The sequence below is a fragment of the Rhododendron vialii genome, chromosome 5a, assembly GCF_030253575.1.
Source record: "Rhododendron vialii isolate Sample 1 chromosome 5a, ASM3025357v1".
Lineage (NCBI taxonomy): Eukaryota > Viridiplantae > Streptophyta > Magnoliopsida > Ericales > Ericaceae > Rhododendron > Rhododendron vialii.
In genome coordinates, this window is record NC_080561.1 from 3,222,074 (window position 1) to 3,249,837 (window position 27,764).

General features: G+C 38.4%; 3 protein-coding genes and 1 pseudogene across 3 annotated transcripts in view; all 4 read right to left on the reverse strand.

Moving 5' to 3' along the window:
• The window catches only part of LOC131325756 (uncharacterized), a 336,707-nt gene extending 316,259 nt beyond the window's left edge, over positions 1-20,448 (reverse strand). Inside the window, exons 1-10 of the mRNA XM_058358184.1 lie at positions 20,107-20,448; positions 19,122-19,829; positions 17,285-18,250; positions 15,638-16,370; positions 15,055-15,279; positions 14,556-14,737; positions 13,959-14,124; positions 13,723-13,817; positions 12,674-12,839; positions 12,439-12,533 (exon numbers count right to left, since the gene is read on the reverse strand). Of these exons, the coding sequence (XP_058214167.1) occupies positions 12,439-12,533; positions 12,674-12,839; positions 13,723-13,817; positions 13,959-14,124; positions 14,556-14,737; positions 15,055-15,279; positions 15,638-16,370; positions 17,285-18,250; positions 19,122-19,829; positions 20,107-20,448 (3,678 nt within the window). The remainder of the gene's footprint in view (positions 1-12,438; positions 12,534-12,673; positions 12,840-13,722; positions 13,818-13,958; positions 14,125-14,555; positions 14,738-15,054; positions 15,280-15,637; positions 16,371-17,284; positions 18,251-19,121; positions 19,830-20,106) is intronic.
• On the reverse strand, positions 6,655-8,500 carry LOC131325774 (protein NLP6-like). Its single transcript, XM_058358218.1, has 3 exons — positions 8,316-8,500; positions 8,012-8,236; positions 6,655-7,930 (listed from the first exon to the last, which is right to left on the reverse strand). The coding sequence occupies exons 1-3, from the start codon at positions 8,416-8,418 to the stop codon at positions 7,017-7,019; spliced, it is 1,242 nt and encodes a 413-aa protein (XP_058214201.1). The 5' UTR covers positions 8,419-8,500; the 3' UTR covers positions 6,655-7,016.
• Positions 20,449-20,556: 108 nt separating the features above from the next.
• On the reverse strand, positions 20,557-21,754 carry LOC131325776 (putative receptor-like protein kinase At5g39000). The gene has a single exon (XM_058358220.1). It carries the CDS (start codon positions 21,712-21,714, stop codon positions 20,557-20,559), a length of 1,158 nt encoding a protein of 385 aa, XP_058214203.1. The 5' UTR covers positions 21,715-21,754.
• A 2,315-nt stretch (positions 21,755-24,069) lies between these two features.
• On the reverse strand, positions 24,070-26,091 carry LOC131325785 (inorganic pyrophosphatase 2-like; annotated as a pseudogene).
• Between the last annotated feature and the right edge of the window lie 1,673 nt (positions 26,092-27,764).

Below are 27,764 nucleotides of genomic sequence, written 5' to 3' on the forward strand. Positions count from 1 at the left end.
CATATATTAGAATCTTACATGGTATTTTATAGAGACTAACACATACACTTTTTTTAAAAAGATTGAGTTCTTTATATAGAATTTAGACTGTTTATATATTAAAAATATGGTTAAAAATTAAGTGCTCTAATTTTTAATCTGTGTGAATCGGTGTGAAAATCTTATTCTTCTGATCATTTTATGGTAGAAGGTTATAATTAATTTTCTTTCTATAGCTCTCATAATCAAGTATCTGCTCTAAAAGGTCCCAAATAAAAAATAAATATTTAATTATGATAGCCCTAGAGATAAAAATTAATCATGACTCTTTAAAATAATATGATAAGAAAAATAAGATCTTTTTACGATTCCAAACGGATTGAAAATTCGAGCACTTAATTTTTTTAGAAAGTTTATATACTAAAAAATATGGTTACAAAATTAAGTATTCTAATTTTCAATCTGTTGAAACCGATGCGAATGTCTTATTTTTCTTATCATTTTATCTTAAAGGGTCATAATTAATTTTTATCTCTAAGGCTCTCATAATCAAGTATCTGCTATATAAGGTTCCAAATATGCCTTACATGGCATTTTCCGTCTAAATTTCTAACTTCTGTTATCTATTGGACTAAGTAGGTAACGGTATGATAGCTGAGGGAATAAAATCGTCAAATTGATAGTTTAGAGACTAAGTAGAAAAAATATACATAGTTTGGGGATAAAAAGAAAAAAAAAACTCTAATGGTTTTGCAAAGAGCCTGTCTGGTCCCTTAGCAGCTTGCTTTTTTTGGTTTAACAATCAACAGTGTTTACCGCGAACCCTTTTTAGGGGAGATGATTTTCGTCGGTAAATTTTATATATGGTCCCTCTAATTTGCATGAATTCTTATTTTTATCCTTTTAGTATTGATCAATTATGTTAATTTTGATCTTATTCTTATTTTTATATTTTTTGATTAAAAAATTGCTCATCTTTTCATAAGAAACACTTTAAAAAAACTGAAGGGATTAATTAGTTCATTTGTTTTGATATTTAGTTGACTGTTATTCATAATTTGTTACCAAAAGTTAATACAATAATATAAAAAAGTATACAAACGGTTGAGCAACGAATTTTAAATAAAAATCATCTAATACGTGTGTGCTATGACGTCTAGTATATATTCTTTGAGCCATTTTGGTCCCTTTCGTGAAAAGTTATTAACTACTCTTGGAGCTTACAACGTTGCCGCGAACCCTTTGCAGAAGGGACTTCAGCATTATCCCCTCCAACCATGAAGACGAGCCATTAAGGGCCTTTTGACTAAATTTTAATTTTTTTGAATGATTATTTTTTCTCGACAAAATAATTTAAAAAGTAAAATTCTGAGCAAAAGAAAAAAATAATCACTAAAGATAAAAAAAAAATTGAAACAATTGTGTTTTTAGTTTTGAGTTTCGTCTTATCTGAACTTTTTCAATTTCAATTCATATTGTTTTTAGAATGTAGTTGGCATTGTTTACTACAAATACAAATCTCGCAAGTTCACAGATATCAATCGTCATTTAAAGATTTTAATGCATTTTTCAAAGATATCAAATGCAATCGGTAGCATTTTTTTATTCCTACAATAGTACTATTTTGTCTTTGGAAGACCAAACTAAATATTATTCCATGTATTAACCGCGTTATTTAAAAACCTTGACTCTGTCCATGGCATTACTCATTGGCTGGCTTTTGCAATTTATCACATAATATGACAACCAGAACTTGTTTTGATCGTATATTTCAGTGCACTTCTTGGAAATTGGAGCGGGCCCCGTGAGTCCATTCAGTTCCAATAGATTATGAGTTAGTGTTTTCCGAATGAGCAAAAAATCATAGGACCACAAACTTCACGTCTATTCTTACATTCTCTCAAGAGTTACGATGAAACTAATGATATGATTCAACTGGGTTCTCTATTGATTGTGAGGGAAGAAGTAAGCACAAATGCAATATCGAAGGTTGCGCAGCATTAATTTTATCTTCTCAAAATTTGAAAAAACTGTTAATTGCGCGAACAAGTTATCTTCACTGCGTTCTGTTTTATAGTAATTGTTTCAGCGTGTTTGAACAGGGAAGTCAAAATTATAGTGTACCATATAGAATTTTCAAAGAGCCTCTTTGAACCCTTGCTTGCTTTTTTGGGCTTGACAATTTGCAGTTCTTAGCCGCGAACCCTTTCTAGAAGGGGTTCATTGAGAGGAGAGCGTTGTCCACTCCAATCATGAAGATGTGACACTGAAAATTCGTAGCTGGTTAAAGTTGTTATGCCCTGGTTGGAACTTTATTTAAAAAATGAGAGAAGAGAAGAATTGTTTTTTAACACGGAAGAGTAAGAGAGTAATTTCATTTATCACATTCACTAGGTAATTGAGGACACTCTTAAATGCACACACTTAACCCAAACTCTCAAAGATAAGATAAAATACTGTATTTACCAAGGAAAGTATTAGGAATGTAAAAAAAAAAAATTTTTAAAAATACTATTCAGGATACTATAGTTGGAAAATTTCTCCTTTCTTTTTTCTCAAACCAACCAATTGACAAGGGAAGAGAATATTTCTTTTCCTGAAGTTAATGGTTTGTTCGGAAAGTATGAAAATTAGAACTTCGGTAAATAGTAGCTTGTGGCTCAATAAGTTTTTAAATATCAATTATAACTATCTTAGATGTTACATTTTTTAAAAAAAATAAAAAAAATTTATTACTATCCTTCCATTTTTATCGTATATGTTACATGTAGAGAGTAGTTGGCATTGTTCAATAGAATCAATACAAATACAACTCTACTATGAACTCTTCATTAAAATTACTATACATCTCTATCATAAAACATAAGGGTGTGGGGACAAGTTATTGGAACTGTTTAGATTCATTTGATCCAAAGGTTGTAGTGCATTCTCCCACTTCCCGGTTAAGTGCCCATGATTTTCACCTTAATCACACAACTGCCATCTCCTTGCAATCGGGATGCGTAGTGCCGTAGGCACGGGCTAGCACTAATTGTCCAATAGGTGGTGATGTAATACACACAAGTTCACATATATCAATCTTCATTTAAGGATTTTAATGCATTTTTCAAGGATATCAAATGCAATCAGTAGCGTTTTTTTATTTTTAAAACAATACTATTTTGTCATTTAAAGACCAAACTAAATATTATTCCATGTATTGACCTCGTTATTTAAAAATCTTGACTCTATCCATGGCATTACTCATTCATACATGGCCGGCTTTTGCAATTCAGCATACAAATATGACAAGCAGAACTTGATTTGATCCTATCTTTCAGTGCACTTCATGGAGATTGGAGTGTGTCAGAGTCCATTCAGTCCCAATGGGTTTACATGAGTTAATGTTTTTTCCCAATGAGCAAATCATAGGACCACAAACTTCACATCTATTCTTACATTCTCGATCTCAATAGTCGTGATGAAACTAATAATATGATTCAACTGGTTCTCTATTGGTTGTGGGGGAAGATGCAAGCACGAATGCAATATCGAAGGTTGTGCATCATTTTTTCTTTTCAAAATTTGAAAAAAAAAATTGTTAATTGCACGAACAAGTTGAAATACGTAACGGTTACGTACGGTGCCAGCCTGCCAGGCCCATCCACATCGTACGTTAGTTTGAAAAAATTGTTAATTGCATATAATAAAATTGTTAACAGAGAAATACACGTGATTTTGGCCCCCGCTATGTACAAATCACGTGTTCCCCATTGCGCCTACCACCATAATATTGTTGAAGATTCTCCAAACCAAGTATATTCTTAGTAACGCATTCTCTCTTTAATGCCTCTCCCCTATTTTGTTCTTTGAAAGAGGCAAAACAAAGCAACCCTAATATATATGCTTTGACAAGATGAGCTTTGTTTTCCATAGCATCCGGCAACGATTTTTCGTTGTGTCGAATCATCTATACTAGGGTGTTAGCAATGTGCTACGCACGTTTGGTCATGTTCGTTGGTCTAATAATTAAATGTATCTAGCGTTTAATGTTCAATTTTTTGCCTTATTTGGATTTTTTTTTGGAGATTGTTGTAAAACAAGGATTATCTTCTTGTTTGGTAGATGACTATTTTGTATTTTAATCTCTTTCCAAATTTCAAACTTATTTAGTAGTAGAATAAATTCTTCACGTAGGGTCTGTGTAGAATGAAATCTCCGCCTAGCCAATGAAAACGGGACAACCAGCTATTCACTCCACACTCCACACATGTGCACTTCGTTGGAATATGATTATTTGGATTTTATAAAGCAGAAACTTGATTATGAGAGCTCTATTGACAAAATTTAATTATGATTCTTTAGAATAAAATGATCAAACGGATTGAAAATTGGAGCATTTAATTTTTTTAGATTGTTTATGTATCATAAGGTCAACTTCTTTTTTTTTGGTCAAACGGCATACATTAGCGGAATTAGGCGAGTTAGGGTGTGTTTCGCTAAGAATTCTTAAAAAAGTACTTATTTACAATTTTCAAACTTACAAATAATATATTTACGAAAATAATTTTTAAATTTTTTTTGCACCATTTAAAATATCTCATTGAGATCTATCAAATAAAATTCATATTGCATAAAAAATATATTTCAGTAAGTCTATTATTTTTCCTTTATCATGGACAGATAGATAAGTGAAGAGATCATTTTCATTCCCATCATTGAACATTTATTCCATAAATATGTGGTGTTTTAACACCCTTCAAACAAGATGATATTGTTCCCGATCAATAGAGGCTTCATCGAAGTGACCCTCGAGAGCCATCGCATTCCAGATTTTAAAAGAACACTCTTGATAAGAGAGTCGTGTTATTTTCATGCCTGTATATGTGTAGCGAGCATGCAAGAGGAATAACAGCTCGATAAGACAAGAGTGAAGAAAACATTCTTTCATAGTTTCATTGCACTTCACTCACAAGATCGTGGGTATAAAGAGATGGGCAAAAGCGGAGCATTGCTAATCCCATTGACCAGATGCCCAAGTTACAATTGTGGCTGAAATGCTAAGACAATTACAAAACAAGAGAAAAGATAGCTATATGGGCAACAATCCCCTAAGAAAAGAGTCATAAGGGGTGTGGCGTTGCAGCCGCTAACTCAAGATCCTCCCACAGAGCCTCAGCTTACTTGGCTTCCAGATCAGCCACCCGCAGACCCTCTGAACTGAGAACAGGAAGCTAACCCGGGACAGAATCTGATAAGTGTTTATCACTGCCATCGCGGTATTATCTGAGGCTTCTGCGGCAGAGAGTCGTGCGAGGACAGGAAGGAGGAAGCTGTCGTTCCTAACAATCCTAGTAACTTGAACTGTTTATGGGCACGGGACAAAGTTGCCCTCATGGTCGCAATGATCAATCCAGCGGATACGTTCCGATAATGTGAATGAGCCTCATGAAGATCCTTCACATCATTCCTCTCTTCAGCAGAAAGAGCGCCGGGATCGAAAAGCCTATTGCTGCGCGAGTGGAGTGCATCAGAACAAACGCATCCTCCGGCGTAGGCCCAGATTCCCCCCATGCCCCAACAAAAGTATGGGTATTGACGCTCCAGCAAGAAATGGCGAAGCCAATGTCTTGGATGGCACGGTTATTGCGTGGCATGGATAGGTCGCGACAGACTGAAACGACCTCAAGAGTAAGCGACCTCCCCATAATCTCGCGATAAGCAGGGGTGTTGAGAACGTCATCCACCCACTCAGGCCAATCCGCTGGAGAATTGCAAGAAGCACCATAATGTGTCTCCGAATAAAGGAGATCGCCCCTCTCAATCCGAAGTCTGAGAATTGAGGTCAGAGTGAGAAGCTCTGCGTCTTCAAGAGTGGCTTCTGGCGCAAGAAGAAGCGTATCATTAGTAGCAACGCCTGTGGGCTGATACACCGCGAGCCAGAATCTGTGGTCCTCAAATATTGAGCCCTACACCATTGCCATTGGCGGAATAGGACCCGCTTCCATTTCAGCGCGAAGGAATCTTGTATCTCTTTTTATGCTTTGTGAGTGTTCCGTTTTTCTCTGTTTCTTGATTACGTGACGTATCATAATACACTTATTCATATAATACCAAAATTGTTAAAACAAACGGAAAGAAAGAAATAGTGAAGTAGAAATCAGAGTTTTATGTAATTGAAGACTAACCTGTATTGGATCTGGTTGCCCCCAATGGTTGTTCGCTATTACTATTTGCAATATGAGAGTTGAGAGTGTCAAGTTACTAAGCCACGACACAATACCTTCGGAAGATCGTGTATGAATTGCAAGAAACCAAAGCACTCTTGTTAGTGAGTTGGGTCAAGTCCTAGGTCGTTTAAGTTTCCTGAAGGATTCAATGTTTCCACTCTGAATTTTAATTGTACACTCTGCTTCTGGTCTTCAATCTCACGAATCTTAGTAGTTTGGAATGTTTTTTCACGCTCTCGCTCATGTTTTTGTTCACATCCACTCAATCCCATTAAGTGACTCTAGGTCATGCTGCAGGCCCGAATCATACCAAGTGTTTGGGTCTGTAGCATGACCTAAAGTGCTTCATGCCATTGATCAGGAAACCAAATAGAAGACTTAATTGTTTGATCACTAGCCACGACTCCCATTAGGATCATGAACACAATCGAAAATGAGTCAGAGACTTTCGAGACTAGGAAGAGAGTTGATCGGGAAGAAGAGAAGTTTCATCATTTCAAGGACGGAAAAGATCCATTTGGCAATTTACGTAAACTTGTCATACGCTAAATGCCATGGCTCCATTCCTATGACGGGGAAAATTGGTGTGGTAACATTTCTATCAAGGTGCGATCTTTATCACCTATTAGATTATCATGTGTATGTCGAGACACTTTCCCACTCATTCCAAAGAAACAAAGAATTTTCAAACTCTACAACCCCACTACGTCGTAATTAATATTACTGTTTCTGATTAAGCAGGTTTAAAGGAAAACCTAGCACACAAAGAGCATGGAACTGGACCAACTGGTGACAACCATGAAATTTCATTTCTGAAACCAGACCTACCTATTGTCTTCTCCGCTTCAATGATCCACAACTTTCACATATATTCTTGGTACTGGCATCACTATCAACAACCAATAGCCTGATTACTCGATTGCTGAATAGTTGCAGATGGTTCGTCAAGTCCTCATCGCAGCCTAAGAAAATCCGGTCACCGTCGTCCTCATCTTTGTACTCGAAGTCGAAATTACTAGGCTCTAACTTCAGTCTCTTTTTCACTTCTTCCTTCACTTCAATTATTCTAGACGAGAGAGGGACCAGAAATTTTATTGTTCTATCCCCGTAACTTACCTTTACTGTAACAGACCTCATATCTTCCCTTGCTACGAGATGAGACATCACGTGAGTAGTAGGCATCATGTCACGATTTGTCAGCACAGGTTGTTGGCTCGGACTTGGATCACAACATGTAGTCCCTGTCAAGTTAACAGATCCAGAGACATGTCCCCCCATAGAAGTCTCTTCCTCTAAACTTAAAAACTCTTCCCAGTTTTCGAAACTCCCCATGTTCTCACTTAGCATCTGTGTTGATGCTATCTGAGGCTCTCGAGGCACAACATTGGGATTTGGATGAGAAGTAGACTGCGTTAATTGACCTTCCAGTTGAAAAATTCCAGAGAAACCCCCCATTTGAGGTATCATGTGGGTAGTCATAGGCATTGTCTGGAGAATAGTAGCCACAGGTTGGCTAGGAGCTGCTGCATCAGAATATGCAGGAAACGCCAAATTACTAGAATCAGAGACATGTCCCATCAAAAAGGCCTCTACTTGTGAAGCTAACGAATTTCTCCTATCATCGTTCTCACTTAGCACCTGGGTCGATGCAATCTGAAACGGTGGAAACACAAGAGCATTTGGATTTGGAGGGGCACTGAACTGCGTTGTTTGACCTTCCAGTAGATCAGGGGGTCTCCAGACTGTAAGGGAAAAAGAAAAGAAAGGTAAAAAACTAGGTTGGAAAGATACTAAAAGAGAAGAAGAGAAATGGATAGTTGTATCATAACATGTAGGAAATGTCAAATTACTAGATCCAGAGATATGTCTGTCTGAAAAGGGCTCTGCTTGTGAAGCTAAAGAATTCCTCCAATCTATTGAACCCCCCCTGTTCTCACTTAGCATCGATGTTATATGAAGCTGTGGTAATACAAGAGCATCGTGATTTGGATAAGGAGTGGACAAAGTTGATTGATCTTTCACTTGACTTGTCCATTCAGAGGAACTCCCTGCGTTTTCACTTTGTTAGTAATCAATAGCATAATTACCAGGGCAAGAATCATTAAAAAGGAGGGGTTTTCACAATACCTATTATTAAACCATTTTCTGTATTCAAAGCAGTTGGGCCTTCCGTAAAATCTCGTCGAAATACATTTGCCTCCTTATTTTGACCAACCGGTTCACCCTCCATCCCATTCTGCACATTATGTGATGGCGTCTTGCATGCGGTTGATGTATTCCCTTCTCCATGTTGATCGGGGGGTCTCCCGACTGTTTGGAGAGAAGAAAAGAAGTAATTAGGAACCAGAGAAAATAGAAGAGAAGAGAAATGAATAGTAGAAAGAACAATAAAGAAGGTTCAATTATATCGATCATAAAAAACAGACACCTAATGTCAGTAAGATTTAGGAACAAAATTGGTTTTCGATAGGCTAAAAAAATTGGATTAGGAATTATGTTGGCACGCTCCATTTCTCTCTAATCATCCGAACAGGAGACTAGGAAGAGAGGGAGGAATGGCCATTGGATTATTAGGGTATTATTGGTCATCCATTTCTCTCTTCTTAACTATTTAAACAGGTGACTAGTAAGTGAGGGTGGAATTACCTTTTTTTTTTCTAACATGTGGCCACCGTTTGATCCCAAACTCCCTACATTTGCGTTTGAATGTGGCTATGCTAACTGCATGAGCAAGAATTAACGTAAGAAATTCATATTGTTACATTGATTCCACAAGGAAATAATTGAGCTCTCCTTGCAGAGTTATTGTGGTTGAAAGCAATCGAAACATGCCAAGCAATAAATTACCGTCAAGGCTCGCCGCAGCATCTTTACGGTTCATCCTGCCATAAAGTCGTCGAAGATCATCTGAAGTAATACTAGTATATATCTCTTCGAGGTCTTCTTGTTCTCTTGTTCTTTCATTCTCAGAATCAGATGCAGTAGAGCCACTTTGATCTTGTCCAATATGTTGTGCTATGTTCTTTGTAGCAGCAGATTCACTAAACGATAAGGTTATAGGGCCCACAATCCCTCCTCCTCCTGGTAAGGCTGAAGGCCGAGGTGAAAATCTACCAAGCCAGGATATATAGATAAGTTGAAGCCTCGAAACAACTTTTGCATGCGTAGATAGACTGATAACTTCAACTGGCCTTTCGTCACCTAAAGAGTATCCCTTCATTGTTGCCCAGTCCTGAGCCAAGCAAAGGTAATCATTAAATTCAGGATTTTCTGGATTGCACTTAATTCTTTACTTATTTTACAAAAGAAATGTTCACTCATTATATTAGTAATTCAGACTTCTATGGATTACACTCATTTCTTCTCCCAATTCATGAAAAATTATGTCCTCGATCCCTTTCCGAATAGACACCAAAATAAAATAAAATAAAATAATGTTGTCCTAATGAGTGGTTAGCCTCATTAATGGTTAAACTCACTTATCAAACATAATATATGACAAACTTGCACGTCCATAGTAGTAACCACAATAACATTTACGTTTTGTCATAGAATTTGAAAAACCATGCTATTTAAAGGCAAAATAAATCCCAATGGGTGAGAATATGGTGCTAAAAGTTCAAAGTGCTGCAAAGTTCAAAGGACGAACCAATATTTATGAATAACCTCTCTTAACTTTAGTCCAGTACAAATATTGACAGGAAAAGTTGCTTAAAAATTCACAAAAATGGATGTTATGCACATTGGTTGAAGACTGATGAAATGCACGTTAAAAAGCCAAGAAACATAAACAAGCTGAGTTGATGGCCCGATTTGCGTTGAAGTCGATGACCTCAGATATAGATATGCTTCTACATCCAATTTTAGGGACATTTGGACATATGTGCAAGCTAGCTATCGTCCATAAGACCCCTTTAAAGGAGTAATAATTACGCATAAAGGAAGTTTTTCCAGTTTTTGAATTCACATAAGCTGAGTATTTTAAACTACATATGTGAATGATATGATTTCACTGTTTCATAACCTAAAGTGACAGCAGGAATTAAAATATAAGTGATGTAGGGACCCCACATGCCCGGTAATTGCACACAAAAAAATTGGAAAAAAATTACTATTACATACTTATTAAATATGAAGCACAGATACTCAATTTTGGCCTCCGTATTACGTATCGGATACCAATACTCTCGGATACACTCCAGATATGTATCCAATACAGCTTTTTTTAAAGTATCCGACTTTTAGAATTAATTTTGGTATCCCAATACGTTTTGGATACGCGCGGATACGTTTTGGATACGCGCAAAGGTAAATATGTTATTACTTAAAATATATGGGTCAAAATTGCAATTAGGACTATATTTTTCTTTTTCCCCACCAATTTGACACCAAAAACACACCGACAATATCCTCTCTCTCGACAACCTTATAAGTCTCTCATCCATCTCTTTCTCTCGTTGTGTGTATGTCTCTCTCTCTCTCTCTCTCTCTCTCTCTCTCTATATATATATATATATATATATATATATATATATATATGCATATATACACAAATTATCCAGTGAGGGATCCCTCACGGTTCTACCATGTAGACCTCCCATTTCGCAAGTAAATTTCGATGATTAGAGCCGCTCAAAGTGTGCAGAATGTGATTTTAAGGGTACCCGTTAGAAATCAGCAAAAAAAATGACCAGAAAGGGCTTTATCTAAGCAGTTTTTTTATTGAACGGTTGAATGAAAACTGCTCCGGTCAAGGCTTTCCTGGTCATTTTTTTGCTAATTTCTCGCAAGTACTCTTAAAATCATGTTCTGATCATTTTGAACGGCTCGGATCATCGAAATTTGATTGGAAAAGCGAGGTCCGCACGGTAAAACCGTGCGGGATCCCTCACTAGATAAGGACAATATATATATAGTCCCCTTTCTATAAGGGCGACCTTATTCAGCAAAATACGGACCTCTCCTTTTTCAATCAAATTTCAACGATCCGAGCCGTTGAATGTGATTAGAATGTGATTTTAAGGGTCTCAGCGAGAAATCAGCAAAAAATATGACCGGGAAGTCCTTCATCCGAGCAATTTTCATTGAATGGTTCAATAAAAAATCACTAAAATCAAGCCTTTCCCGGTCATTTTTTGCCGATTTCTCATGAAAAACCTTAAAATCACGTTTTGAACAAATTGAATGGCTCGAATCATCAAAATTTGATCGGGAAAGGGAGGTCCACATTTTAGCAAGTTAAGGTATACAAATTCAGTTTTATATATATATATATATATATATATATATATATATATATATATATATATATATATATATATATATATATATATTCAACGTATCCCCCAACGTATCGTATCCTTCTTTTTGGAAATATTATATATCCGCGTATCCATATCATACTGTATCCCATATCCGTGCTTCTTAGCTTATTACAAACTACACAATAAATTTACATGATAGAAATGAAAATACAAGTGAGTTACCTGCTTAAATGGCCACCGATGATGGATCCCATGTTGCCTACAGATGCGCTTTGCTATGGACACATGATGGATCACAAGTTGCCTACAGATGCGCTTCGCTGCATGAAGACCAATTCATAAGGTAAGAAACTAAATTTTGTACTGCTTCCTTCAAGAGAACAATCTAGTATGCCCTTCGCAAGATGCATTATGGTTCATAAAAAAGACTAAAAGAGCAAGACTTAGTTAAATGTAGAAGCTAACCGCCAATGCTCTTTGTAGCATCTTCCCATCTCCTGTCAACATGTTGGCGATCCACTAAACTAAGTACACTCATACTTCTGCACTTCCTCTTTAATGTCTTTCTCATCAATTTCTTCTCTAAAAGAGGTAAGACGTGTCGTCCATCTGGTAAGCCGATAGCAGACTGCAGTATAGGGATAGTCAAAGCCATTGGTCAATATACTCGTCCGTAAATACTCAATGTACTCATCCAAATGCAGAATGACAACTTCAATTCGTTCATATAGGCAAATCTGAATTACTCTGCCTTTCTTTAGTTGTTTAACCATATATCCTTTCAAACTTATTTAAAAACCAAATATGCTGAGGGTGTGGCTTGATAGAAATGAAGTGACAACAGGAATAGGATTATAACTGATGTATGGACCCCAAATGCCCAGGAATTTCACAAAAGTCAAGGGAGAAAATTACTACTCTTATCATAATGATTATGACTTATGAAACAAATTGACTTGATATAAATGAAAATAAAAGTGAGTTACTCGTTGAAATGGCCACTGATGGATCCCATGTTGCTTATGGTTGCCCTTTGCGGAGGATAAACGATGGATCCCAAGCTGCCTACAGATGCGCTTCGCTGCATGAGCACCAATACATAAGGTAAGAAAATACAATTTGGAACTGCTTCAATAAAGAGAACAATCCAGTATGTCCTTTGCAAGATGCATTAAATGGTTCATAAACAAGAGCAAGACTTAGCTAATTGTAGAAACTTACAGCCATGGCTCTTTGCTGCATCTTCCCACCACCTGTCAACATGTTGTTTATGATCCTCTAAACTAAGTACACTTGTATTTCTGCACTTCCTCTTTAATGTCTTTCTCACAATTTTCTTCTTTGACAGAGATAGGATGTGTCCTCCATCTGGAAAGCCGATAGCTGACTGCAATATTGGGATGGTCAAAGCCATTTGTCATTATACTCATCCGTAAATACTGAATGTACTCATCCCTAAACACTCAATGTACTCATCCATAAACAAAATGACCACTTCAACTTATCTTTCCTCTCCGAAAGAACACTTTTTCATTTTGGCTAATCTACATTTCTCTAGAGGTTTATCCTTAGTTACACGAAGTGGGAGCACGGACGGGAGCGGGAGCGGGGGTGGGGATGGGGTAGCAAATGATCATAGAAGTGTGGGAGCGCCATTGGGAGTGGTTAGGAAAAATTATTAAAATTATAAATATATTTTGAAATTTTATATTGTTAAATGTCAATATAAAAATATTATTCTACCACAAAATATTACTATTAAAATTATAAGTTTCTAGTTATATTTCAACATTTTTATTGTAGCACATGATTACACAATAGAGCTCTTGTGTATATTAGGTAGGCATAAAAGTTAAAGGCATTTGTATGACTCTAAAAGGTTAAGATCAAATGTGCACACCAACAAAAACAAAACAACTTTAAAGGTACCAATTGCAGCTTGAATCGTAAGTCTCTCAACCATTTTTTGGGTGTAAGTTCCCGTATAGGTAACGAACGAGTTCCCGTCGTCATTGGGACGAGTTTCTTGGAGTTTCCTTCAACGGGAACGCAGAAACGCGTTTCCGTCGAAGAAACGTGGGCATAGTTGAAGGTTCCTGCAACTAAGGGTTTATCCAACAAATTGTTATATTTCTTTCAACTTACTTAAACAACAAAAATGTTGAGGATCTAATAACCTTAACTTATCTTTCCTCTCCGAAAGAACAATTTAATGATTACAACCTATACAACAAATTGACTAGATAGAAATGAAAATACAAGTGAGTTACTTGTTTAAACAGCCACCGACGGGCCCCAATTTGCCTACGGATTCGCTTTGCTGTGGTTTCACGATGGATCACAAGCTGCCTACAGATGCGCTTCGCTGCATGAGCACCACCAATGCATAAGGTAAGAAACTAGTATTTTGTACTACTTCCATAAAGAAAACAATACAGTATGTGTGCTTCAGAAGACGTGATGGTTCATAAACATGAACAAGACTTGGTTAACAGTAGCAGCTTACCGCCAAGGAACTTCACAGCATCTTCCCACCTCCTGCCAAAATGCTGTTGGTGATCCTCTAAATTAAGTACACTCATAGTTCTGCCCTTTCTCTTTAATGTCTTTCTCACAATTTTCTTCTTCAAGAGAGATAGGATGTGCTCTCCATCTGGTAAGCCGATATCAGACTGCAGCATTTGGATAGTCCAACTCATTGATCAATATATCCATCCGTAAATACTGAATGTACTCATCCATATACAGAATGACAACTTCAACTAATCTTTCATCTCTGAAAAGAATACTTGTTCATTTTAGCTAATCTACCTTTCAAACTTCATCTCAAGTAGTTTATCCAACAGATGATTATATATTCTTTCAAACTTATTTAAGCAACAACAATATTGAGGATCTAAACACTGTGGACCTTGCATATGACACAAACTTGGATATATAGTTTGATTTCATTTTATCATCCCCTTGAAGACAATATTCAGTACAAATGAATAGGAATCTGGGTTCGAACACTGTACTTGAACCAAGGGTAAATTCACCAATATGGATCATATTATTGTTTATCAACTAGCTGGAATTAATATAGGCAACGGCGAGGACGAACCTGAGAAGCCAATCCTTCTGAGCAGTCCCTTTGCAGACTTCGTAGCAGATCCTGTGATTTCTTAAGTCGTACACAATGCGTGTGCGTTAGTGCTCTCTGCCGGGCTAAATGCCTAATGTTGTTAGACCTTTCCCCAAGAGGAAGCCTATCTAGAACTTCGAATGACTTCCATGGAGGGGAATCTGGCATGTGGAACCATAGCTCATTAAATTTGTAGGAACTCAGACAGGAAGTAGCGCAACCAATCGAGATGGACTATTAATTAGTACAAAAAAATTTGGTTTGAAAAAACAAGGTAAACCTGTAGCTCCAACTATACAAAACCGGACACTTTGCCATAAAGATGGAACTATTTTAATTCACCTTTTACCGTTTGAACACAAGAATCCAAATACATGGACAATGAAGCTTCTACTTTTGCAGAAGAACTAGTATGGTTGAAAATTGAAAAGAGATCAAGATTGCAACTTGCAACATTATTTCAACAATAGAAAGTTACCACAAAGACCCTTTGCTGCATCTTTACGTCTAGCACCAAAATGTTGCTGTAGATCGTCTAAACTAAGTGCATTAGTTAAGCAATCTCTCTTTAATGCTTCTCTCGTACATCCTTTCTCTGAATTAGACACAGTGGGGCCCCTCTCATCTGCCTTGACAAGATGCGTGTTTGTAGCATCAAATGCTTGTTGTTCTGATGAGGAAAAAATGTGAATTATCCTCGCCTCTAGAACAAGAATGAGTATAAATCAGGATGGACAAACCAAATTCCAATACTGGAACAAGAAGTCTTGTAGAAAAGCATAGGAGACTGAGAAACGTGACCATAAATCAGGATGGACTACTACTTAGCACACTATCTTTTGTTGAAGAGAAAAACATAAACCTGCATTTCCAACTTGATATAACCAGATAATATAATTAAAAAAACAATTTCAATTCATACTTCTCCTCGAAAAATTCAGATCTAAATGCATAACTAACTAAGCTTCTCTTATGCAAGAGAACTAGCATGGTTGAAAATTGATAAGAGATTTAAAGATAGCCAGCAATAATTAATATTCTACTCAACAGTAGAAGCTTACCGCAAAAGCTCTTTGCTGCATCATCACGTCTACCACCAGAATGTTGTTGAAGATCATCTATACCAAATATACTCTTATTGAAGCATTCTCTCTTTAATGGCTCTCCCCTATTTTTATCATCTGAAAGAGACACAACAGGGCCACTCTGATATGCTATGACAAGATGTGATTTTTTTTCTGTAACTGCACCATCGGACAACGATTTTTGTAAGCTTGAATCATCTAAACTTAGTACACTCTTAGTTAAGCATTCTCTGCTTAATCCCTCTCCTGTATCTTTCTTCTCAGAATTAAACACAAGAGGGCCACTCTGATATGCCCGCACAAGATGTGCCCTGTTGTCTGAAGCATCGAAATCCATCGATGATATTCTTGCCGTTGAATCAACTAAACTAAGTACACGCTCAGGCATGTACTGTCTCCTTGATGCCTCTCTCATATTTTTCTCCTCTGAATTAGACACAAGAACGTCACTCGGATATGCCCTGTTGTTTGTAGCATAAAAATCGACTGATGGTTTGTGTTCTGATGAATCAAGCAGCACAATCTCTCCTCCATCTGGTAAGGCTTTAAGCTGAGGTGAAGACGTGTGAACGTATAAATCAATGTTCAAAGGGCGCAGTAGAGCGACATCAACTCTGTCTATGTGGTTGGTGGTAAGTACGATGATCTGCTCATCCCCACAGCTCGACAACAAGCCATGAATGATTTTCGACAAACCTGAGAGCGTCAACTGCAGGAAAAATAACACAACAGCAATGGGATCAGATTAAAACAGAAACATCATCATCATCATAAAGATTACAAGTTACTGAAGAGGGCCTCTTCGGAGTGCCCAGAGTTGAGGTTTCGGTGTGAGAACTTCACAGAAACAGGGAGACGCGACACAGAGGGTGAGAGTGGAGTGTTGTGATCTTCAATTTGCAACAGTGGGTTGAACTATCATACCCTCGTGGTCATAGGCAAATGGGCACGCTGCTGAAGCACAGACATACCTTGGGTTCTCGTGTTTGTGTGATTGATTATTTCATTGTCTTTATTGTTTGTGGTACATTGATTCATCTTGTTTCGCATAGGTAGAGGAGAATAATACATGGTTATATAATCAGTATATACATTACTACAGATGGCTACATAGGTTTCATGCGATATGCACAATTTCAACCAACATGAGCCGCAAAAATAAAGGGAAAACGAAGAGAAATATAGCAAAGGGCCACTTAAAAGACTGTCGGTATTATTTACTTTACGTGATCTTTTGTTAAGTTTTTTGTCATATTTTCTGGGATCAACCATTTGTCTCAACAAGATGAATGAAAAAAAGTATAAAAATATGGACCGAAATTGAAAAAAAAGTTCACATAGGACGAGAGACAATAAAGATAGTTGTTTCAAATTTTTTGTATTTAGTGAATTGTTTTGCTTTTAGCCCTGATTTTTCACTTTTTAGACTATTCTCACTGATACGAATGATTAATACAAAAAATTCACAATTAACCTGAATCTGGCAAAAATGCATACAAAAAACAAACAAACAAAAATACAGAAACATAAGTGTCAAAATGATATAAACATGAAACTTGCTACTAGCAATTAACTAGGGGAAGATGTGCACTTAAAATTGGTCGAGAAAAATAAATAGCTAACCTCATTCATGAGATTGGGAAGCATCGCAAAACAGCGATCAAAATTTTTAATAGCAATTAAGGAGCGATTCCGGATGGAGACCAGCACATTCGTCAGTTCCGAGATGGTGGTCAAACCCATAAGATCCAAATGATAGATGTCAAATTCAAGAAAGTTCGCCATGGCAGCGATTAAGCTCGATCTATCAGTACTGGGAGAGTCGTACAACAAGTAACCCCTCTTCCAATCCTTGCCTGCGTCCTTGTACAACTCCTCCCTATCCCTCACAAATCTCAACAAGTCAGAAATTATGCCCTCATTTTCCAGGTCCATTCCCAACTCCTCCAACGTCATCCGTTGTTCGAATCCCATTGGATGCCAACAACCCCTTCCCCGTCTGGCGCAGACCTTCACCGCAGTGTTTTCTGTAGCATTGAAATCCGGCAACGGCCTTGGTTTTGCTGAATCATCTAAACTAAGTGCACTCTTAGTTAAGCATTCTCTGTTTAATCCCTTTCCCGTATCTTTCTTCTCTGAATTAAACACAATAGGGCCACTCTGATATTCCCTTACAAAATGTGCACTGTTGTCTGGAACATCAAAATCTGTCAATGATATTCTTATCGTTGAATCAACTAAACTAAGTACACCCTCAGGCATGCACTGTCTCCTTGATGCCTCTCTCGTATTTTTCTCCTCAGAATTAGACACAAGAACGTTGCTATGATATGCCCTCTTGTTTGTAGCATCAAAATACACCAATGGTTTTTGTTCTGATGAATCAAGCAACACAATCTCTCCTCCATCCGGTAAGGCTTTAGGCTGAGGTGAAGACGTGTGAATGTATAAATCAATGTTCAAAGGGCGCAGTAGAGTGACGTCAACTCCGCCTATGTGGTTGTGGTTGGTGGTAAGTACAATGATCTGCTCATCCCCACAGCTCGACAACAAGCCATGAATGATTTTCAATAAACCTGAGAACGTCAACTGCAGGAAAAATAACACAATCGCAATGGGATTAGATTAAAACAGAATCATCGTCATCATCATCATAAAGATCTGAAGTTACTGAAGAGGGCCTCTTCTGGTCGCGAAGAGCCCGGAGTTGAGGTTTCAATGTGAGAACTTCACAGAAACAGGGCCTCTTCTGGTACATTGATTCATCTTATTTCTCATAGCTTGAGCATAACATATATATAGATAAGCAGTATAAATGCAATATGCAATATATAAATTTCAACCAACTTGAGCTGCAATAATAAGGGGGAAAACAAAGAAAAAGGAAAATGATTTTCACACTCCTCTTTTTTATATCCCCACTCTCTTTTTTGTCTTTTAGCAAAAAAAAAATACACACTTTCAACACTAAAAGGGGAGTGCGAAAATCACTCCCCAACAAAAATACAGCAAGGGCCACTTAAAGACAGTCGGTATAATTTCCCTTACATGATCTTTTGTTTGGTTTTTCCGTCGAACTTTTTTAAATCAATCATTTGTCTCGACGAGAGAAATGAGATAAGTATAAATATAAGACCGAGCTAAGAAAAAAAGTCATATAAGACGACACTAAAGTTTTGTTTATTTTTCCGTCGAATTTTTTGGGATCAATCACTTGTCTCAACGAGAGGAATGAGATAAGTATAAAAATATGAACCAAACATGGAAAAAAAAAAAAAAATCAGATATGATGAGACTAAAGACCATAAAGATAGTTGTTTCAATCTTTTTATTTTTTCTGTCTTTAGCGATTGATTTTCTATTTTTAGACTAAACTTGCTACTACCAATTAACCAGGGGAAGATGTGCACTTAAAAGTGGGGGGAAAAGAAAAATTGGTTGACAGAAACAAATAGCTAACCTCAGTCTTGAAATCGGGAAGCTTCCCAGCCCATTGAACAAAATCTTTAATGGCAATTATGCCCTCATTTTCGGGGTCCATTCCCAACTCCTCCAACGTTGTCCCCTGTTCGAGTTCTTCCATTGAATGCCAACAACCCCTTCCCCAGCTGGTGTAGACCTTCACCGCTTTGTTTTCTGTAGCATCAAAATCCGGCAACGACCTTGGTTTTGTTGAATCATCTAAACTAAGTGCACTCTTAGTTAAGCATTCTCTGTTTAATCCCTCTCCCGTATCTTTCTTCTCCGAATTAAACACAATAGGGCCACTCTGATATTCCCTTTCAAAATGTGCACTGTTGTCTGGAGCATCGAAATAAGTCGACGATATACTTGTCGTTGAATCAACTAAACTAAGTACACCCTCAGGTATGCACCATCTCCTTGATGGCTCTCCCGTATTTTTCTCCTCTGAATTAGACACAAGAACGTCGCTCTGATATGCCCTGTTGTTTGTAGCATCAAAACCCACCGATGGTTTTTGTTCTGATGAATCAAGCAACACAATCTCTCCTCCATCTGGTAAGGCTTTAGGCTGAGGTGAAGAAGGGTGCTGTAGAGCGACGTCAGCTCTGTCTATGCGGTTGTGGTTGGTGTTAAGTAGGATGATCTGCCCATCCCCACAGCCTGACAACAAGCCATGAAAGATATTCGACAAACCTGAGAGCGCCTGCAGGAAAAATAACACAACAGCAATGGATTAGATTAAAACAGAAACATCATCATCATCATCATCATCATAAGGATCTCGAGTTACTGAAGAGGGCCTATTCTGTTCGGTTTAATCTTTGTAATCCTTTATAAAGATCAAAAAAATTCTTTTTGCTGCGCCAAAAAAAACAGGCCTCTCCTGGTCGCGAAGAGCCCGGAGTTGAGATTTCAGTGTGTGAACTTCACGGAAACCTCATGGTCGTAGGTGAACGGGCACAATGCTAAAGCACGCATACCTGGAATGACAGTGGAGTGTTATAATCTTCAAGTCCCAATTTTGGAATTAGACTCCCCCCCAGTCTCTTTAATGCCTTGATCTTTTTTTTCATTTTGGAATTAGAGAGAAGAACGCCACTCTGGTATGCTCTGTTGTTTTTATTCCCCGGGTCCATTCCCAACTTCTTGAATGTTGCCCAATGTTTGAGTTCCATTGAATTCCCGCTTCCCTTTCTGTTGTAGACCTTATTCACCGTCTCTTCGTTGTCCTCATTTTTCTTCGAATTGCCAAACACATGATCAGGTAAATGCTCGTTGATAAATCCTTCCTCCTTTTTTACTATATTTTCCTGGGGAATCATAAATGTTTCCTTCGACCGGGCCTTGAAGTCGTCAAATGCCGTCGAAATGGTGGCGAGAAATGCCGTCGTCGTCTGCTTGGCAGGTTTCCCGACACTGTTGGCGGGAATCTAGCTCTTCTGAATCTCATTCGGTGGAACGAGCAAGGGGTTTCTGTGTCGCGAGAGAAGGCCTCCTAACATCCCCGCCTTTGCAATAGCTCCCTGCGATCTTCCCTGACGCTCATGCAACACCAATGCAATCTGAAGGCTCTTCACTACTTCAGTCATTGTAGGCCTTTCCTTTGGTTGAATATGTAAACACTCGTTGGCAAGTTCGGCAAAGTACTCAAGACTATCTGGTGTTGTGTCTCCATTCAGAGAGGGATCGATGATTCTGTCAAGCGTTCCCTCTTTGATGTTCATTTGTGCCCAACGAACTAGACTCATTTGCTCCTCCTCTAATCTTACATCAATCGTTCGCCGACCACACAAGACTTCCAACAACACCACGCCGAAGGAAAAAACATCAGATTTCTTGGTCAGTCGACAAGTGAGGAGGTATTCTGGATCCAAATATCCCATAGTTCCTTTGACCATTGTGCTAACGTGGGTTGCTGTATGGGTAGTGCTTTTAGATAACCCAAAATCGGAAACCTTTGCTACCAAATACTCGTCCAACAAAATGTTTGTGCTCTTGACGTCTCGGTGTATGATACCGTGTAAGGTACCATTATGAAGGTAGTCGAGTCCAAGTGCAGCATGAAGGCAAATGTTGAGCCTTTGCTCCCATGTTAGGTGAGATCTACTTCCACCACTTTCTTCTCTAGTACTTGTTTTGTAAAGATGATTGGCGAGAGTCCCCCCAGTCATATATTCGTAAACAATAATCATCTCCTGATTCTCGTTGCAATAACCGATGAGCGAAACGAGATTAGCATGCCGGAACTTTGAAAGCAACTTTAACTCTGTCCAAAATTCTTCAGCGCCTTGATTGGACACGGCACTCAACCGCTTTATGGCAACAACGGTGGTTGTAGCACCGTCGTCAATGTTTGCTTCGTATACCTTACCAAATCCCCCAGTTCCAATAACTAATGCATCGTCAAAGTCATTAGTCGCTTTTAATATTTGACATAGCGGAATAAAACGACAAGAATCCTTCAATTGATCCACGCCACCATCAATTGCTCCAGCTTGATCAAAGGGAGTAGGAAACGGAGAGGCATGCGGAATCTCACCCAAGTCAGTGGACAAGGCTCCCGCTTGAACAAAGGGATTCTTCTCCATCTCTGAAGCTGATGAGAGAGAATGAATAATTCCGCTGCCCGGACCCTGCCTGGATCTCCTTGAAAGCTTGGTTACCACGGTGGTCCTTGAATACGAAGGTGATCAAGGGTCTTCGCTAGCTAGCTAGGGAGATATTGTTGGACAGCCACCGGAGATCAGGTAATCGCACCACCGGAAGTCTCCCCAAACCCCTGGCTAATTATGATCGGGCTTCATCTTTTCATTAAACTCTTTTTTTTGGGAAGGGGGTTTGATTTAGGCTTCATTCGGATTTGGGGTTTTCCGTTTAGAACATGGAAGTCTTTGATATATGTTTGTTTTGCGATGACCCCTTTTGGTCCCTTTGCAGCTTTGCTTTTTTGGTTCAGCGTTTACCCGCCAACCCTTTCTGTAACGGGGTCAGCGTCAACCGGTCCAATCTGTCCGCCGCTTTAGAAAAAATTTTATAACTCAAAAAATATTTATTACTCAAAAAATATTTATTACCTTAACTTTCAACCATTACTTTCCAGCCATTTAGCAAAATTAGGGCTAACAAAGAGATCTAAAATTGCCAATTCTCATGGACGAGAGAGATCAACACCGACGTTGAAGATTATCACGATGGAAATTAACACATCGGTGATATATTATGAATGACGATGTGTTATACCATGAACGACGGAGACGATGGGAATATAGAGGCGAGGACTTTGAGCTGTTCACAGTTGGAGAGAATCAGAGAGTACTCGCTCATGTTCAGAGTTTATCATCATTGATATGTAGAAGTAGAGATGTTCACAATGGGAGATGGCGCCGACAATGATGATGACGCAGATGAGGTAGAGCTCCGATGATGATTGTTGATGTCGTTGTCCCACAACTTGGAAGATGTCGACTGTGTGTCTGTGTTTGAGAGAGAGAGAAAGAGAGAGGGCAAGTTACTTGCGGGCTTGCGAGTTACTTTAACGGAGGGGGAAGTGGCGAGGAGGTAGGCGAGTCTGCTGGGTCTGGTATGAGGTTTTTGCTTGATAAAACCATAGTTTGGAAGGGATGGCACGACTGTTGCAAATGCACTAATATGAACAAGCTTTGTTTTTTTTTTTTTGCCAATAGTATATACAACAATAGGGGTTAGCGGAATTTTAGTATGCTAACAACCAAATGGAGTTTGATGTACCTCCCCTTGCAGGGAAAGAGATGAACTCTTTAATATGAACAAGCTTAATCAGGGATGAGCCTTTTTGGTACCCGCAAACCCTTTCGAGAAGGAGAAACGAAATTTCCCACTCCAATCATGACATGATGGGCCATTAATACATTGGAAATTTGACTAGCTGGTGAAACAGCATTTCTAGAAGTTGATAGAAAGAAAAAATTAATGTGTTAAAATTATGCATAACATATACGTATAAAAATTGCATACTATTTATATGATAACTTTGTCCGTCAAGAATTCAAACCTTCGAGCAATCACCTCATGAACAAATAAGAAGAAGAAAAATAAACAAGCAAATAAAGAGAGAAAGCCTTCAAAACCAAATAACATTAAACCCACCCACAAAAAAGAAATGAAAATAAATACATCCAAACCGAATTTCTAACAGATGTAACAACTTATCTGGAAATGTTCTGATTTAGCAGGTTTGAGGGAAAATCTAGCGAGGAAATGTTCCGTTGAACTTGGAACTGATGACAACCATGTATCATGTTTCTTGAAATAACCCTTCCCGTGGTCTTTTCCTCTTTATTGATCCGCAGCCTTCACTAAAATTCGTGGGATCGGCAACCTTATGAAGATTATTGAGATTTGGATAGGCCGTGGACTACGTTGTTTGACGTTCTAGTTCATATGCCTATTGCCTTAGTTTCATTGTACACAAACGGAAACAAAAATCTCATACGCGGAAATTATCAGGGTAAGAATAATGAATAGTTGGAGTTTCTTGACATCTGCTATTGAACCATACTCTGCAATTGGCTTGGGTAGGAACTCTGCAATTCCTCTCTTGCCAGATAAAATAGCCCATAGCTACCCAAGCCAATTTTCTCTTGCGGGGCCCTATGGAGTATGAGATATGTTAGAGTTTACCCCAAAACTTGCCCGAGCCAATTTCCTCGCCTCTCATCAGGGAAGGATATATGATAGAATGAAAAAGGAGTTTTGTTCTAATATGTGAATCATAGAAACATAAACCTTTTGTCGGGAAGATTATGGTTTCTCTGCATTTCTCTCCTCTTGATCATCTGAAAAGGCGACTGGGAAGGAGATCAGGGAGGAATTACCACCGTCTTTTATCTATTTTGGAATGAATCCCATAATGCCTGCAGATGCTCTTAAAGGTGGATATGTTGATTGCATGAGCAAGAATAACATAAGAAAACCGTGTTGTAATATTGCTTCCACAAGAATAATCTAGCTTTCTTTGCAGAGTTACAACCCAATCCTCAAATATTTTTTAAAGTTTGATGTGAAACATTGGAAAATGATATCCAAAGTCATTCTACATCAACCCAAAGAGTAGTAGTCTAACATTGAAAAGTTTCAGATGATATACCTATCGGAGCGTTAATTGCGTCAACGAAGTAAAACGAAGAATCAGAGTTTCCTTATATGGTGCCTGTGTCAACAAGCTGACTTAGGATCCTCTCAAGCTCCTCTCCGTTGCTCCACTCATAGACCTTTGCCTTGATAATCGTACGTTTATCACAAATCCTCTTCCATAAAGGAAAATCCTTTCTTGGCATCACATGGTCTCCCTCTCCAAGCTTCAGACTTGGGCAGAAATCACCTCTTCCATCTCCAAGGTAGACCATTCTTATCTTCCCTTTCTCAGAAATAGAAGCTTGGATCTGCTCTATCACGAGACCCTGTTGTGGATAAATCAGTTAACATGACAGATTAAATAAGTCAATTAGATTCTCTCAACAATAAAAAAAAAAGGGTAGCTTATAACGGTCACTAATAACCACCACTAAGGTTTCTAGCCTTCTAGGGATACTACCCCCTGGCTAATCAAATTATCTCGGAGGTTATCCAAGTATCATTTTTCACTACGACATGTCTCTTGTAAACTACTGCAACTTTGGCCAGAAAATAATTATCGGAATTAAGTTGGGACTATAAGCAAGTATCGATTTTGTTTTACTTTCTTTTCGTTTTTTTAAAACGAAGTATCGATTTTTTTGAAGGGTAATTGGGAAGTACCATGTCCAAAGGGAGACCCCACCAACATAATCGAATATGTAATTGTTATCTGCTCCAAAAGCTTCTAAAGTGAAAAAAACCAAACAGAAAGGGTTCAAAGTCAACAGATGTATATAGAGAACACCTCCAACAGAAAATATGAGTGCTACACAGGGACATAGACGTGTGGTGTATGGTGTTAGATGCATGTGCAGCGTTCGTATGTACGGACTTCTTCCACTTCATAGGATAATCACAGTTTGAGAGTCCAATCTCTGAAATTGAACTTAGTCTCTCCATAGTAGTATCCTAGTGGAATGCATAGGTTATGACTTCATCCAACAGAGCCGTCCTTTTTGTCTAAAAGAAATGGAGCTCGATGAAACAATCGAGATTCCACCCTATGCTGTGGGCTGGGGAGAGAGCTACAAGTATGAATCTCATGACAACAAGCAGCACTTCAGCTCGATGCAAGGCATCCCAAAAACTAAATAAAGTGAGAAATAAATGCTTTGTTTGGATTGCTTTTTGGAAAAAAAATTCTCAACTCAAAAAACACTCAATACCCTTACTTCCAATCATTACTCACCCCCATCTCCAATCATTATTCTCATTTCTTTCTCTATCTCTCTCCAATCATTACTCTCATTTCTCTCTCCACTCATAACCCTACAAAATTTCTTAAAAACTCATCCAAACACAACAAAAGAACTCGATATGAATTACCATTAAGAGAACAATGTATCAGTTAAAAAGAAACATAAAAAGCTGAATGGTACCAAACAGAATACCTTGCACAAATTGGGAGGGCACAAACTGCAACCATGAGGAGAGGAATGGTAAGGGAATATCCTCAGCCTGCCTCCTTCAATAATGCTAGGGTTTGTAACTATCTCCGTGAAACAATCAAACAACCCAAATTGCTTCAAGATTGTCTCAATAAAGAACTGATTCGCGTCGCTGATTATTCTTAATTCGCACCTGAAATAACCACATTCCATCTTTTCATAAATATTTCTTGGTTATATAACCAGCTTACTTCCGAAATAAGAATGAACTAACTAGGAAAAAGTAAATAGGCAGAGAATGGGCTTTTCTGATGGCTGAAATTACTCTGGGATTCATAGGAACCCGCCTCAAACACTCCGTGATTTCCTCAATTGTTTTCCCTCTTGAGTGGAGCTCCTCCATCATCCTATCCTACAATTGATAACAAGACCTATCAATAAACCTCCGTAATCGATTCCCAGCATGTTTCAACAACGTCTAATGAAGTTTCTGAGTCGCGTTAAATGAAGTTTCAAGTCGAGAACACCCAACTAAATCAAGTTTCAAAATGGTATATTAATCTAATCCATTATAATGAAATTCGCTATTACTAATCTCCCTTGGACGATTTGCACTATAATGAAAGGAAAAACAATGGTTGAGGAAAACAAACAGCGAACCTTAGTCTTGAGATCAGGAAGCATCGCAACACTAGTAAAAATCTTGAGTAGAAATCGAGAAAGGATTCGTTGTGGATAACAGAAAATCTTTCAGCTCAAAGAAGGAGGACAATCTCGTAAGATCAAAGTAAGGTGAATCAATACCTTGGTAGGAGGAGTAGAACGTCCCAGATTGTTTACCGTGATCCTGCGGATGATGGATGCAATTCGGCCACTAGAATTGTCGCTTCAAGCCAAGTCGAAACATGGTTGTTGGATGACGAAATTTTCGTCACATGGAGATATTGGGGTAAAAAACGAGAGCCTCGGCGGCTTTTCCACCGGAATCACTCCTATCTTTAACCATGAGGAATAGAGAAATCATAAAGATTAACAGCAAGAGGAGTAGAATCATCATGTATTTCTTGTTTCGCAACGACAGAATTAAGTTTTTCATGTACAGAGATTTTCATTGTTCATGTTAGACTTTGTTCCACATCACTCATTTAAGCCACCCAAGTTTTGTTAATATATTCTAGAGGCTACTTTACATATTGCCAATTGGTTTTAGGTTAGAACCCTCCAAGAAATCTAGCATGGTATCAAAACTATAAGATCTAGGCCCTGGGGATATTCGCTCCTGGCGGGTGACCTAAGTCTCGCTGCCATCCGCCAGGCACTTAGTTAATTATTTTGTCAATCTCCTTCGCACTTCTAGTTGCCTGCACCCACCATACCTCTTCGCCACTAGTGCTCATGGCTTTTCTATTACTGGCTTCTTTGTTTTCCGGTTTTTCTTGGTTTCTTCTGGTTTACTTCCCAGTTTCTCCTAGTTTCTAGCTACTCCTGATTTCTTGGCTTGGTTTGGCTTGGCTGCTCCTAGTCAATGTTCTGAATACCGTACCGGCCAGGGTACCGATTTTTTTTACTGGTACGGTACGTACCGGTACCGGTCAGATATCGGGTACAGTTTCGGATTTACCGCAACTACAATATATATATAATAATTATATATAATCATAATTCAAAAAAATCCCTCATACTATGCAATTCATCATAAAATACCTATGTGCTTGCATCTTGTCCCACATTGCCTAGTTACAAAACTCTTTTCCATCTTAAGTGACTTTGCACGCTAGTGGACTTGTAAATGAGGACCTAAAGAGAGGCCTCGCACGCTCGGGAAAATGGGCCGTGGCCGAAGGCAATTTGGAAAAACTGATTCAGAAACTATTTAACCGGGTGCGTGTCACAGGTTATTAGCGCGCAGGGGGGGTGCAAATCCGGGATTTGAGCCTCGCGCACGTAATATGGTTAAGCTCACGTTTTGCTAAAATTCTGAAAAACGTTTATTTTTTTTTTTTTGGGCCGGAACGCCGGTACCGGCCGGTATTTTCCGAGATGATTGGTACCAGCCGGTAATGCCCGATATTTGGCTCGAAACGGTATTGGGGGGT